This window comes from Rattus norvegicus, chromosome 18 (assembly GCF_036323735.1).
Source record: "Rattus norvegicus strain BN/NHsdMcwi chromosome 18, GRCr8, whole genome shotgun sequence".
Classification (NCBI taxonomy): Eukaryota; Metazoa; Chordata; class Mammalia; order Rodentia; family Muridae; genus Rattus; species Rattus norvegicus.
The window spans coordinates 63,346,268-63,362,591 of NC_086036.1; the positions used below are offsets into that span (position 1 = coordinate 63,346,268).

At 41.2% G+C, this 16,324-nt stretch overlaps 1 protein-coding gene across 8 annotated transcripts in view; it reads right to left on the bottom strand.

The window, feature by feature from the left end:
- Positions 1-16,324, bottom strand: part of Spire1 (spire-type actin nucleation factor 1) — a 129,746-nt gene that overhangs the window by 34,468 nt on the left and 78,954 nt on the right. For all 8 annotated transcript variants that reach the window (XM_017600946.3, XM_006254860.5, NM_001415684.1 and 5 more), the window contains 2 exons: positions 7,823-7,900; positions 5,405-5,569 (listed from right to left, as the gene is read on the bottom strand). In XM_017600946.3, the coding sequence (XP_017456435.1) occupies positions 5,405-5,569; positions 7,823-7,900 (243 nt within the window). The remainder of the gene's footprint in view (positions 1-5,404; positions 5,570-7,822; positions 7,901-16,324) is intronic.

Below are 16,324 nucleotides of genomic sequence, written 5' to 3' on the forward strand. Positions count from 1 at the left end.
ACTCTTCTTGTTTCTACAGCCTAAGTGCTGGGTCACAGGGGTGCTCCATTGTACATGGCTTTGTTTCCCAGTCTTTACTTAAACAGAACAGGTGGAACTGCCGCCTCAGGCCTGGTTCTTCCCCTATGACAACTGCACTGGGATCTACCTAACACCATCCCCTTAAAAACCAGCTCAAAAAATCAAAAGGGTGTGTGTGTACTTGCACGTGGGCTTGCACACATAGCGCTGTGGGACTTAGCCTGTTGTGGTGTGACCCTTACCTGTGGATTTCCCAGTGTGTAACATTTTTAAAAACCTGTGATATATACAACTTAACCAGATATTCCTATTCTTAGGATTCTACTTTTTTTTTTTTTTTTTTTTTTGGAGCTGGGGACCGAACCCAGGGCCTTGCGCTTGCTAGGCAAGCGCTCTACCACTGAGCTAAATCCCCAACCCCAGGATTCTACTTTTAAATAGGAGTAATCCTTCTAAATAATTTTCATATGCCTTTAATATTTTCCATCACCAGAAAACTGAGAAAAAATGGAAAAAAAATGAGATTGGCTTGCAAGTGCCAACATCCACAGAAGCGTGTCCCATGAGATACTTTCCTGGTATTTCTGGCTTTTCAGTCAGGGTCTTATGTAGTAGCCTGGGCTGACCTCAAGTTGCTATGCCTCAAATTCCTAATCCTTCTGTTGTCAACTCCTGTGTGCATGAACCAACACTGCTGGCTTTATCTTCAGTGTCCAAGAGCTACAACATGGGTCTCAACTGTGCGCTGACTCCTGCTGAGGACCCCAGTGATGGACACAAAGGAAGCTACAGTGTGTGGAGAGCACTGTAGGGCCAGCAGATGCATTCTCAGGTCACAGAACCACTGCCAAAACAAAAGGCAGTCCCAACCGAGATAAGAAATGATTCCAGATGGACAAATTGTCAATTCAAAGAAAATAGGATCAATTACAGGAAACTGATCATATTTTAAGGGCACAATGGTTTACAAACAAAAATCTTGTAGTATACAAAAAGTGATTTCTTTGAAGTATTTTAAAACTACCCTGAACCCTGTCTAGTTTCTTAAATAAATATTTTGAGGCAGCTGAATTTGAAGTAAAGCAGATAAAGTAATTGCTTTACTGCCGTCCCCTTGGTTCTCACAGGTCATAGCCTTCCCTTTTAGCAGCTCTCTGGACGTGAAGTCTCACAATTCACTGATGCGCACTTCAGTAAGCTGCAATGTACACTTCAACTAGTGCCAAACATGGAGAGGGCTGAAAAACCCCATGCCCTGACCTGAGACCCTGGCTCATGTAGAGAAAACAGCTTCTTTAGAACTATGGGAAGCTATAGTCTTAGAACTCAGAATTACTTCAAATATGTGTATCTGACTTTCAAATCACAAAGAGGCTTACAATTATATTAGACAATCTGGCAATATTTATTAGTTTTAGAGCAGACCTTTTCAACCTATGGATAGAGACCCCTTTAGGAATAGAATATCAGATATTCTGTATACCAGATATTTGCATTACAATTCATAACAGTAGCAAAATTATAGTTATGAAGTAGCAACAAAAAGAATTGTATGGTTGGGGTCACCACACATGAGGAGGAACTGTATTAAAGGGCTGTAGGTTCAGAACCACTGCCTAGAAACATGTATGTCCACTGAGCCAGTAGCTGTGGCTACAGCTTATATTAAGAAGGTTTACAAACAGTAAATTAACAACAGATAAGCTCAACTATGGTTTGCCCACTTCTAGATTACTCTGGAATATTAGAAATTGTAAACCATGGGCTGGGCTGGGGTGGCAGTTAAGAGCACTTGCTGCCCTTCCAGAGGACCTGAGTCCAGTTCCCAACCCCCGCATGGGGTGGTTCACAGCTGTCTATGTGAGGGTCCTGGCAGGTGTCCATGCAGGCAGTGATGTGAGAAGAGATGAGAATAAAAACCCAGAGCAAACCGACTGTGTCAACTGATCAGACTTGGGGGACTCTAGTGCCAGGCAGGTCACGGTCAGCATACTCAAGACACTCTACATGGTTTCCAGGAAACAATCATTCCAACTCCAGGTACACAATAAAGCTTAAGGTGTGACTACATAGAAACTCCTTTACAAAATGCATGTGACCATGAGGGTGGGTTCTATAGCTAAAAGGCCTAGAATCTAGTGTGACCTCTGACTGATAGCACAGAGGTCAGCAGGTCATAAAGTACATGTGACATCTCCCTTAAGAGCGAGTAACAGTTTAGGGAGGGAAGAGTCTGGAAAAACCATTCTGGAGAATTTGGGTGAAGTCGGCCTCTTTAGCAAAAGGTAGGTGAGGTCTGCCTTCACAGATGGCAAAAAGGTCACCAGGTTGTTAGCAAACTCCATTTGCAGACTTGTGGATGGGAAAGCAGGTATTTTTATCTCCTCCACTAGGAAGAGGCCTCTGTGTATTTAACATTCCTGGTGTTCCTTAAAGCTTTTCTGTGAGTACAAAGACCTCTGTGCCCCCGACATCTCCAGCTTTAGGGGATCTGATCCCTCTGGCCTCCATGAGCACCTGCACTCATGTGCGCTTACCTACACACAGACACACATATCTATTCATAATTAAGATGTAGTAAAATACATCTTTTAAAAATTCTAGACTGCCTTGGCTACTGAATGGGTGTAGCTTATAAGCGCAGGAGTGGGACTGTTTGAAAGACGGGCTCTGGCATGGAGGAGGGAAGGAGCCCAGGACAGCACCATGTAAGTATGACAACGCACAGTGAAACTCCGCATGCTAATTAGAAACAATGGAAAAGAAGGCTACAATGTGAAAGGCTCTGCACATGCTGCTTCACAATGCAGTCATCAGATACAGACACAGACATCTGTAATGTGCCAGAGATGTTCCCTGTTAATTAACAGGGAAGCACATCCACACGGAAAACAATACAAAGAAATAACGTTGGTTGTCTCTAAGAAACAAACTTATGAAAGAGCAACTTTTCAAAAGTAAACCATAATTTGTTCATATAGAATAAAATGCATTGTGTACGTAAACCAAATTATTTTCAAATTTTAAATCAGCTAGGAATGCTGGCATGTTTATAATTCTAGGTAGCAAGAGGTGTAGCTAGGAGGATCAGGAGTTCAAGGGCATCCTTAGCTACACTCAGAGTTCAAAGCCAGGCAGGGTTCTATGAAACTCTGTCTCAAAACAATAATGAAAAGAGCCTTTTTAAATGACTTAAAAATAAATAAAAAGGCTGGAGAGATGGCCCATGTTCAAGAGCACTGGCTGCTCTTGCAGAGGACCTGGATTTGGTTCCCAGCACCCACATGGGAGCTCATGACCATTTATAACTCCAATTCCAGGGGCTCCAATGCCTTCTTCTGATGTCTATGGGTACCAGGTTTGCACACCACATAAACAGCTGCAGGCAAAATACTGATGGACATGGAATCTTCTTAAAATGACATAAACTATATTTTATGATATAGAAACAAGTTTACCCCATATTCAACAGAAGGGAAAGTTTACATGGTATTACAAGAGTATATAATTTAATTATATTATATAATAGTATATAAAATATCAAGAAGTAAACACATTACAAAATGATAGAACTGAATTTTATTTTATATATATTTTGTAATATTTATAGTGAGCGAATTACTTTTAAGATAAAATAAAAAATTAGGGGTTGGGGATTTAGCTCAGTAGTAGAGCGCTTGCCTAGGAAGCGCAAGGCCCTGGGTTCGGTCCCCAGCTCCGAAAAAAAGAACCAAAAAAAAAAAAAAAATTAAAAAGAGGGGCTGGAGAGAGGACTCAGGGAGAGCACTGGCTGCAGAAGACCTAGGTTCCTTTCCCAACACCCAAGTAGTTCCTCACAACTATTCGTAACTCCAGTTCCAGGGGATCTGACACCTTCTGCTCCCTTAGATACCAGGCAAACACACGGTGCACATACATACATTCAGGCAAAGCACTCAAATGTATAAAACAGATAAGTCTTTAAAAAGAAAAAAAGAAATTTGCATGGATAAGCTTGAGAGTGAGGGGTGGAGAGGAATGCCAATGTAAACCGTAAGCAATGGAAGAAAAGAGCTGGGTCAGCAGCATTGCAGCCAGGCAAACACGTCTGGCAAACATCTCTCACGAAAGACAACAGACACCAGTTACTGAAAATGTAACAACTGTTAGTAAATATGAACCAAATTCCAGTCCAAGATACATGAGCAGACAGACAACGAGAGGGAAAGGAGCAACTGCACAACAGCTGCGTCCCTTAATCCTTCACTTACAACAGTGCCCTGAACCAGACAGATCAACCAGAAAACAAAAAGAGGGATTTGAAAGTTTTCATAAATTAACTAGAACTCTCCACCTAATAAGGAATATTCTTCTCTTTCTGCCTTTCTGTGATATTCCTGAGAGGTAACTTATGTGGCCTTGAACTCCTGACCCTTTTACCTCTATGTCCTGAGTGCTGGGAATCACAGATGTATGTCACCACACCTGGCAGCTTTAGAATACACATTTTTCCCTAAGGGTACATGATTTCTTCAAGACAGACCATATGTCAGGGGAAAAAGACTAAAAATTTAAAGATGTAGTATTATACACTTGTAGTCCCAGCGAGCAGGAGAACAGTGAGGCCTGTGACAGTCTCAATGAGAGGTGAGGTGACAAGGACAGGAGATGGGACTGAGAGGAAGTGGTTTAACACAGGAGACATTTTCAAGCCAGAGCTTCTAGGATTTGCTGATCAGCTAGAAGTTCCTTAGAACTTCGCTCAAGGGCTTCACTGTATAGCTATTACTAAAGATGTGTAGAACAGGATACATTAAACAGCCTGCCTATACCTGATACTGACCTGCTTAATGACCTCTGATATATCCATAAGCTAGAAAATATATAATCATTTATAATTAGTAATGTTGAACTAATGACATGGAAGAATATTGATAACATGAAACTAGCTTAATAAGTTATAAACTGAAATCAGCCCATCTTGTCTAATAAAGTGCAGAAAAAAAGACTGAGGATTGATTAAGCCAGGCATAGTGGTAAATGTTTGGATCGCTGGCACTCAGGAGGCGGAGGGAGAGGCATGTGGATCGCTCTTGAGTTGCTTTGGTCTACACAAGGGCTTCCAGGCCAGCCAGGGTAACACAAGACCCTGTTTCAAAACAAGAACAATAAAACTCACCAGAAAACATGGGGTGGGGGGGGTTGTTAATGAGTATGAATGCAAATGGTAAAGCAAGATAATAAAAAGATTCTTCTTGGTTATGAAATCACATGTTCATAACTTTCCTTCTTTGATCTTAAAGTACTTTCCAAGTTTCCACAGCGGTCAAATATTTTATGAGAAGAAGTACCTGACTGGCCCATCTCTAACAAACACAGTACAGGCGACCATTTGTGTGCTTACCATTACTTTTCTCAAGGTGTATCTTTTGCACCGAATGTCGTCCATGAGCATCTCATACGGGGTGAGCTGGTATTCAATGGGCAATGGGTTGTACTGCCGCTGTTGGACTTTCTTAAGTTTTACCCCATTTCGCAAATCCCTCATCACCTGTACCCAGAACCGTGCCTGAAAGAACCAAGAAAGGATAGTTATCAAGAAATAATCCACTCGTTTTCTTTGAATGGTTACAGTCATAGAGAATCAAGGAAAGGCATGGATTATAAAACACCAAATAAAAGAAACACGTTACATTTTAGAAAATTATGGAATGGGTAGAAAGCCAGTAGGCTGTGTTAAAAGGCGTGTCCCTAATACACACTACTGTGAGACTCCGCTTACTGCAGGGAGTATTCCCCACATCTTGACTTGGAGTTTGGCCATGTGGGGTGTGTGTGTGTGTGTGTGTAAGGGGGGGGGGACAGTACAAGTACAGCAAGCTATCCTCCTTGTACTTCTTCTTCATGCAGCAAGAAATACCAAGTGTCAAGCCTGGTGGCTCTGTTCCTAGGACAGAGCAGAGGTGCCACAGCTGACCTGAAGAATGGTGAGCGAGCTAGGTAGGTTCACTGCTTTACACTCTAGACTGCGTCCTGGTCAGTGTCACAGCACGGCTGCAGCTACAGCCGACGGACACAAGCATTTCTCTTAGCTGCTGACATCCAGCAGTGCCTTTATGTTTCCGAGTTCATCTCATCAAGAAGAAATAACTAATAATGAAGACTCGACATGTTGTCTTTTATATAAATCAAATGCTCAAAATGACAAATTTTCAATATATACTAAAATATATATAATTGTTTCTTTTTTTTTCTTTTTTTCTTTTTTTTAAAGATTTATTTATTTATTATATATAAGTACACTGTAGCTGTCTTCAGACATCAGAAGAGGGCATCAGATCCCATTACAGATGGTTGTGAGCCACCATGTGGTTGCTGGGAATTGAACTCAGGACCTCTGGAAGAGCAGTCCGTGCTCTTATCCGCTGAGCCATCTCTCCAGCCCATATAATTGTTTCTTAATCTGTTTGTTCTCTTGTCTTACAATGTATCATTGTCTATTTCAGTGAAAAGTCAATTGATAACAGTTTTTAATTAAACCGTTCCCTATTAAAGTTAAAGTGATTTCAGTAGCTCTCTAAATGTATTTGTTATAAAGTCGAGTCACAGGAATTTCCACATTCAGGTGTGTTGCTCTCTGACAGACGAGGTGGTTGGTGTGTATGAGTTTCTAGGTCCTATCTGCAATACCAAAACATTTTTCTATTTAAAATAAGTGACTACATTTCTAAAAAAGCCCTCCAGACAGTATTCATTTACAACATGTAACGGTACACTCCACACTCTCTTCTGAGGATGGATGTACTTGTTGGGCTGCTGGCCTGCCTTTACAATAACCAGGTTCTCCACCTTTCCCTCCTTCCACTCTCACCTTTCTACATAATTCACCTGAGTGGTGTCATGAAGAAGAGGTGGAGTCCCCACGACATTTGTCAGGTTCTGGTCAGTGACTGCTGTAGTTTGGATTGTTATTTTAATTACTATATTTTTTGACTTTTTTTAAAAAAGATTTATTTATTTTATGTATGTGAGTACACTGTTGCTGTCTTCAGACACACCAGAAGAGGGCATCAGATTCCATGACAGATGGTTGTGAGCCACCATGTGGCTGCTGGGAATTGAATTCAGGACTCTGGATGAGCAATCAGTGCTCTTAACCACTGAGCCATCTCTCCAGCCCCTTAATTATTATTTTTAAAAACGAGTGATTCCTTACTATTATTATTAGGTATGATGTGCACATACATGGGTGTAACACTCCCACCCCCGCCCTGTGGAGCACGTGTAAGTCAGAAGACAACTTTGTAAGTCAGTTCTCTCTTTCCACCTATTTTTCTTTCTTGATTAAAAATGATGTTGGTGTGTGTGTGTGTGTGTGTGTGTGTGTGTGTGTGTGTGTGTGTGTGTGTGAGAGAGAGAGAGAGAGAGAGAGAGAGAGAGAGAGAGAGAGAGAGAGCGCATCTATGTGAGGTCTGAAGACAACTCCCAGGAGTCAGTTCTTTCCTTCCACTGTGTGGGTTCTGTGGATTAAACTGAGGCTTGAAGTCAGGCTACAGAGCAAGTTCCAGGCCAACCAAGGCTACACAGAGCTTCCATTTTGAGTACATGAGTATTATTTAAAGTCTTTATAATTATAAATGTTAATACAAATATCTCCAGACACAATGGAAACAACTTTGTCAAAAGAAAAGTTTTAATAATGAAAATATTTACTTACTTGTAAAATCAAGTGTGCAAATTTATGTACTAACTCATGCTTCGGTCCTTAGTGGCCAGCATTTTTTTCAAGCTAAACCAAGCAGCAGCTCATCCATTTCCTTACCCAGTCTGCATTTTTCAGGTCCTCCAGATCTGTGCTACAGTCATCACTCTTTTCCATTTCTTGAATCTTCTTAAGGTTCTACCAGTTAAAATAAAAATTAAAAACCAACATGAAAAATATATTGAGCTACTTTCTCAAATTATAACTGCAAACAGTTATCTTTAGATCTCTGGCTTGGCCTCTCTCTCACTGTCCACTCCTTGTCTGTAGACATCACGTTCAACTGAAACCTGCCCCTCAGTCCGGCCTTCCTTTCTCCCACGTTACAAACCTCTTGACATCTGTGGGCTCTTGGCATCCATCCTGCTAGTGTCACACTTGTCTGGGGCTCCCCTCTAGGCTTCCCGAGGCAGAAGTCCACCCACAGAGCTAATATGAGCTTTGGAACTACTAGATGCTTGGCATGCATTTGTAATGGTTAATCTTGATGGTCAACATGATGGGATTTAGAATCACCATGGAAACAAGTCTCAGGGCATGTCTGGAGTGGTTTCTTAAAACTAGGTTAATTGAGGTGTACTCACTTTAAATGTGGATTATACCATTCCATGGACTGGTGTTCTAGGCTGAATAAAAGGAAGAACAGTAGCATCCCCATCCCACCCCACCCCACCCCACCCCACCACACCCCCCGACGGTGATGCAGTGTAAACAGCCCCGCCTCAAGCTCCAGTTGCCATGCTTCCCTGTCTTAAGGACTACACACTTACACATTGTGTGGACACAAACTTTCCTTCCTTGGGTTGCTTTTTCAGGTATTTTGGCTAGCAACAAGAAAAGCAACTAGCACAGTATTTATCAAGTAATTTATTTATAAACTTCAATTAATAAAATGCATTTTAAATAGTACCAACCATACATTTCTAACTTGTAAGAAAATCTGACTAATAAAAGATATGGGGCAGTGAGATGGCCTACTAAAGGCACTTGCCACCAAGCCCAATGATGTGAGTTAGAGCTCTAGGACCCACATGGTGGAAAGAGGAACCTCAGTGCTAATAAGTTGCCCTCTGACCTCTACACAAATGAACAAACATGTATGTACACACATACACACCGACACACAAATGTAATAAAAAATTTGGTTCTTTTTTTTTTTTTTTTTCGGAGCTGGGGACCGAATCCAGGGCCTTGCGCTTCCTAGGCAAGCGCTCTACCACTGAGCTAAATCCCCAACCCCAAAAATTTGAAATGAATATTTACAAGTTAATTATAAGCTTTCTGTATTCCATTCCTACTAATAGCAACTCAATCTTAATATACTTTACCTTTGGCTCAATTATTTGCCTGCTTGTCCAGAGAATGGATTTAAATGTACTATATGAAAACTTAGCTCGTTTTATATGACAATATAAACAAACATTTCTAAACCATTTATTTTTACCTTCCCAAGAACTCATATTATCCATCTGCAAAATGAGGATAACATCACCAGCTTTTTAAAATACTCTAATAAAGAAGTGCTAATGAGAGGAAAAAAGAAAAATTACTGTGAACACTGTAGATGTGATATAAGTAATGTGTTCTTTCTTCTCTCCCTTGGGGAAAAAAAAGAAAAAACCCCACCCATTTCTAGCTATTGCAGAATGTGTTTACACAATGTTCTTTAAAAGCCAAGATTCCTTCTGAGATGCAGAACGACCTGCACCGTTCTTGGACTGCAGGCCTGTCTGAGTCACCTAGTCTGGGTGCTGTCCACTCCCCAGCCCTCTACTTTCTAAGGACTAAAGGGACTGTCACATTAAATCACGGACACACTGCTTGGCACAGGAAAGGGGTCCAGCTTAATTCCTTGTACTTCAATCAATCATAATTCATTATGCCATAGGATATATCAAAACTTAAAACACAATCAATTATTCAAATTTGCATTTGCAGTCTCTTCAGAAGAGCAATTTCACCAACTACAGATGGTTTCCGTGCTATCTCAGCTCTACTCCCTACTTTTATCTGAACATCCTCTTTTCTAGAACATCACAGCTCTTTAAAAAAGATTTATTTATGTATTTATGTATTTATATATTTATGTATTTATGTATTTATTTATTTATTATATATGAGTACACTGTAGCTGTCCTCAGACACACCAGAAGAGGGCATCAGATCCCATTAGTGATGGCTGTGAGCTACCATGTGGTTGCTAAGAATTGAACTCAGGACCTCTGGAAGAGCAGTCAATGCTCTTACCCACTGAGCCATCTCTCCAGCCCCCTAGCTCTTTCCTAATGTATCTATCTACCGGACTCACCTAGAGTAGGGTCCTGGGGCAATAATCATGGCAGCTACTAAGTGATGAGACAAGTGAAATCCACCCTAATCCACATTGCTGAGGATCTGAGGCTCAGAAGGGCTAACTCCCAACACTGTGGCCTGTCTGCAATGAGTGAGGCCTTTTGCTTCAGAAGCAAAAGGGATGCAGACACGCTGATGATGTTTGGAAGCTGATGAGAAGAATGGTCACCCATTACCAACAAACCCACCCCACCTCACCCTGGCTGAGAGTCCTCATGAGATAGCTAGGCCCAGTTCTAATGAATTCATTAAAAGGAACCTTCAGGAATACTTAGAATTCTAGTAACACACAAGAAAATGTAACAAAACCTATGACTACTAACTGGTCTTTCTAAAAAGTAACATGATCTTACATCAATTTTGAATAGGAATTATTATTATTAAATCAGGATTTTTCATTCTCTATTAAGATGTGTCAGGTGCTAGCCTAGAGAATAGTATTTGTGATATTCAAAAACCCTGCTTTCCCATCCCCCAAATTAGTTTTTTTTTAATTTGTTTTTAATAGCTGAATAGTAGTCCATTGTGTAGAGGTACCACATTTCCATTATCCATTCTTCAGTTGAGGGACATCTAGGTTGGTTCCAGTTTCTGGCTATTATGAATAAAACTGCTATGGGCTTTATTGAGGTGTCCTTGTGAGATGTTGGAGCATCTTCTGGGTGTCTGTGCAGATGTGGGACAGCTGGGTCCTGAGGTAGAACTATAAGCAGTTTTCTGAAAAACCTCCAAATTGATTTCCAAAGTGGTTGTACAAGTTTGCAATTCCACCAGCAATGAATAAGTGTTGCCATTGCTCCACATCCCTCCCAGAATGTGCTATCACTCGAGTATTTGCTCTTAGCCATTCTGATGGGTACAAAATGGAACCTCAGGGATGTTCTGATTTGTATTTTCTTGATGAGAAAGGACTTTGACCATTTCTTTAAGTGCTTCTCAGCCGTTCAAGATTCCTCTATTGAGAATTCTCTGTTTAGATCGGAACCCCATCTAAACTACCAGCCAAAGAACATACAAAGGCTAGACCTAGACCTCCCCGCACATATATAACAGACGTGCAACTTGGTCTTCATGTGGGTCCTGAACAACTGGAACAGGGGTTATCCCCAAAGCTGTTTCCTGTACATGGGCTGGCTACCCTGTCTGGCCTCAGTAGGAGAGGAAGCACTTAGCCTCAGAGGGATTTGAAGTGCCAGGGTAAGGGTATATGGGAGAGGAGGGTGCAATAGTTCAGCAAAGATGGGGATGGGGGAAGGATTGTGGGAGGGGGTAAAGGGGGGTGCAGTGAGCAGGATGTAAAGTGAATAAGTAGAAAAATAAAATAAAATTTAAAAAATTCTGATGATTCAAAACCACAGTCTGAAGTACATGATCTCCATGAAGTATCAAAATCACAGCTAAGTGGGGAGGGGCCCACACACAGGTACAAGTTCTTATTTGTTTTCCCTGGTGTTATTGAAGTTCTGTGCAAAAAGGATTAATGACTGAGAGTACACACTATTCTACTGACTGAAAGATGTTGGAGTGACCTCTTTTCACATTGTGTGAAGGAGTGTCTCTGTATTTTCAATTGTTAACTCTGTACCTGCAGAGGGTTAAGTGCTGGCAGGATTGTGGTACTGTCGTTTCTATGGTCCATCACTGGGTTTCCTATTTGTAAATATTCGTCCTTCTTCACCTGCCTAAAAGCAATCTAGAAATGTATCAGAGGTTGTCTCGATACTGATTGGTTGTAATAAAGATCTGAAAGCCAACAGCTGGGCAGGAAGTAGGGAGCAAAACTTATGGGCAGAGGAGTGACAGAGAGAAAGAAAAGCAGAAGTAAGACAATCCAGAGTGGACTTGGAGGGGACAGGCCTGGAGCAGGGCAGAGCAGAGCTGAGAGGTACAGAGCCGGCCATGGCAGGTGGTGGGCAGGATAGTAGGGTTAGGTTAGGTGAGGCAGCTGGGGTGCTGCCCTAGCAGACGCTAAGCTTTACTTTATTAGCAGGCTCCATGTCTTAGTCATACTGCTGGCGGGTCTGAGGAGGTGCAGTCTTTAGGGGTCTTAGATTACAACAAAGAAGCAAAGGGGGTTAGGAGGTGAACTGCTTCTGGGCACCTGGGGTTTTACCTTACAGACTGAGGGTTTAGGGAAAGAGCACTGCCTAGACCACTAAGCCAGAAGATGCCCATTTCCTGCCTCTTTTGAGCAACTGCTGAGGGCTCCCTCTGCTCTCCTCAGATACCCACCAAGAACTCTTTCCTGCCCTTCAGAGTCTTGCCCTTCAGAGTCTCTCCAATGCCATCTTCTCAATAGGCCCAACCTCACAGCCTAAGTCCCCCTAGCCTCTAGCACTTAACCTAGTCTACACTGTTTTCAAAGGACACTGTGCCATTACAAGTCTGTGTTTTGTGTGTTTTCTTTCTACCTTCTGTAACAAGAACAGCATTGTTTAATCATTTACTTTGCTTAGTGATGGGATTCTCCAATATGTATAACACTTAATAATTGTCCAATAATAGATTAAGACACTTTACAGCAAGAAGTTAAATGCTTAAATGTCTTCAACAGCTCTTTACTAAGTCAACTTCAATTGGAACAAATTAAATTGGAAGGAAAATAATTCAAAGGAAATCTCAGGCCTTTAAACTCAGAATACTATGAGAGAACTAGAGGTAGAAATGCTCCTGTTCAGGAAAATACTTAACTTGAGCTCATACTCTGCTTAAATGTTACATTCGACCAATAGATAATGAATAATAAAAAGGAAATACATTCCTAAGAATGAAGTAATTATGTTAGCAGCACAGGAGGCTAGCTCCTTAAGGGCAAACTTGTATGTGAACATATCTTTAAAATATCCTTTCAATTTGTTTCAGCTGAAGACTTTTGGGGAAAAGTTAAGAATTCCCTTAAGAATTCCCATCTGACATCTTTATAAAGCAAGGTAAACACACCCAGAAGTGTTCTTGTCTATTACTAACTTTCACACGGTTGTATGTGCCCCTCCTTGTCTATTACTAACTTTCACATGGTTGTATGTGCCCCTTCTTGTCTATTACTAACTTTCACACGGTGTGTATGTGCCCCTTCTTGTCTATTACTAACTTTCACACGGTTGTATGTGCCCCTTCTTGTCTATTACTAACTTTCACACGGTTGTATGTGCCCTTTCTTGTCTATTACTAACTTTCACACGGTTGTATGTGCCGCATGACTCTGGGCTAATCAGGTTCAGGGATGCATCTACCATCTTCCCCGGTTAAATTGAACACGCTTAACAGCGTGCTTCTTAAATACAGCATGCTCAGAAGTAACTTTAAGCATACGTATGTTCAGACTTCCTGAATAAAAATCTGCTTGCTTCCGTTGTCTGAAAGGCACTGGCTGCTTTCAGAACAACTACAGTGGTCTCCTGGCTGGGTGCAGGCAATAAGCCTTCCTCTATTCTTTGACCTAGCTTTGCAGTCTCCAAGAAAGAGCCCATTGTGTTTGATTATAATTGCAATACTAATCAGGCCAGCAAGATTCAACCAGCATCAAAACGAACTGACTTGAAATCGCAGTGCCCGAGAAAAATCTAACCAATACTCCCGTGCCAGCACATAACTGAGAGTTCAGCATGGGGGCTGCTCAGGGCCAACAGGAATTAAGTTTGTTCTATCATGTTCTTCTTGTCATTTAAAGGTTCATCCCATAGCAAGCACTACAGTTTGTTCAAAACCAAAAGGTAACAAAATTCAGGAGGCACAGTAGAGCAAAATGCTGGATTATGCAGATGCAGCAGAGGCTAGCAACTGAAAGTCATGACTCAGTGTGCTCATGTAATTCCGGAAATATCAGTTCCTGCTTCTGTGACGTTTAGTCCTGGGGTGGAATGGCATGAGAAGCAGTAATTAGATATATTCACTTCGAACTCTTGCTTTAAACCTGCCATGGCTCATTCTCCATTCGTCCTTTTTTAGTTATTATTCACTTACATATTTCTGACTGAATATAGGTCTTTACACTTCTTGCCTTCACTTTACTAGGATCAAGTTCTTACCTGCCTACTGCTAAGAAAAAAGATGTTTCTTATAATATTAAATATGTTAATATTATATTTATAAATTTATAATAGTAATATAAAATATAATATAAATTTAAATGACTGGCTCAAGAACTTCGTGTGTCTTAACAGCAGCAGCATATATGGTTAACAGATGCTTTCCAGCTGTGTGACTTTACATATCTTAGCTCTAATCCTCAGCTGATTTTATCATGTGTAGAAATGGCCACAATACAAACTTTTAGATTTTAGTCAGGTGGTGGTGGTGGCCTATGTCTTTAACCCCAGTACTTGGAAGGCAGAAGCAGGTGGATCTCTGAGTTTGAGGCCAATCTGGTCTACAGAGTGAGTTCCAGGACAGCCAGGGCTACACAGAAACCTTCTCTCCAAAACCCAACCAACCAACCAACCCACCAACCAACCAACCAACCAACCAACCAAAATGTAACAAAAAACAAAAGCTAAGAATGCTTAGCTTTTAGTACAGCCTGGTTTCTATGCAGAGCCTTAGTAGCCAAATAGGTGGTCTGTGCGAGCCAGCTGAGGGCATGGGCGGATGATTAGGAAGCCACATTTCATCCCTAAAGATTTTCATTCTTACAGATTTGTTTCACTAGCTGATACCTCCTTCTAATATCTTCATGAAATTAAACTCTTAACTCAGAACAAATCAACAAATTTGTTTTAAATACTATAATTGTACAAGTTTGATCAAATATGTGACTTGAAACTTCTGGTTGTCTAGTTAATAAAAAAAAGAAATTGAATTATTTGGAAATAAACTACAAATTGGTCTTATTTCAGAGATGAGCGTCTGTCCTCTAGTTTATTTTAACTTCTGAATGAGTTTTTTTTTTTCTTGCATAAATGTAATGACAGATGCCAGCCTATGCTTAGAAGGCAGTGAGAAAACTCTAATTGGGAGTACACACATGCCAATTAACTCTTCCCATTTCTGGTGAAACCGTTCTCAGCTAGCAATTAGAAGATCTCTGTGATGGTTTGTATATGCTTGGCCTAGGGAGTGGCCCTATTAGGAGGCACCAGGGACTGGGGTACTGCTGTGATAGGCCTGACCATGATTTTGTGTGGAAGAATGTGGATTTTGGGACTTTGGATTTGGAAAGCAGTGGAATGCTTTAAGTAGGCCTTAATGGGCTATCCTAGAAGGAATATGCAAGACTTTGTTGCTGCAAGTGATTTGAACTGTGCAGACCCAAGAGGTTTCAGAGGAGAAGAATTTCAGTATGTAGCATAGAGAATATTTTGTGGTATTTTGGTGAAGAATGTGATTATTTTTTTGGCCTTGTCTGAAGAGTCTGCCTGAGTCTAAGGTAAAGAGACTCAGATTAATTGCATTGACAAAGGAAGTCTCAGAAATGCCCATCATAGACTTTGATCTCTGGTTAAGTCTCATGAAGAGCATTTTAAACAAGCATAGGAAGCTGAGAAAGGAAAAATATCAATGAAATATACGGCTTGAGTATTAAAGGGGTACCAGGAAGTGAAATGGAGCTAAATCCTGTATTCCAGGATATTAAATTAAATTAAGGGAGTAATGACCTTGAGGTAAGATTCCACCCAGCTAGATTTAGATCCAGGAATGGTAGTGTAAGCCTTTAGTCCCAGGAGGCAAAGACAAGCAGATCTCAGGCCAAGCCTAGAACAGAGCAAATTCTAGGTAAAGAAAAACTTAAATCCAGGTTTGGTGGACCACACCTTTAATCCCAGTGCTTAGGAGACAGACACACAGATCTCCGAGTTCAGTCTACAGAGGAAGTTCCAGGATAGCCAAGTTTAGGCAGTGAAGGAGTTGGAAAACAGGAAGAGATACTGTAATAGAACAAGGAGGCCATGCTCCAGCCCCAGTAAGCAGCAGAACTCCGTAGCTTTGGCCACATGGCTCTGACTTTAGAGTCCAGAATAGAAGGAACTACTGGGGCAATTGATGCTGGCTAGCTGGAGCTAAGAAAGTAGTCATGATTAAGAAGAGACCAGTGTCGCTGAGGTGAAATCTTATAGGAAGTGTTTTCTGAGAGCACAAAGAAGCTGTGTTCCAAAGATAGCCAAGGTTGTACCTCATGCTGCAGCTGAACTTGGTAATGTGTAAGAGTCACTCAGGTGGTACTGGTTTTGAAGGCATGAAGGAGTCATGAAGAATAGCTGAGGCTTGGCGCTG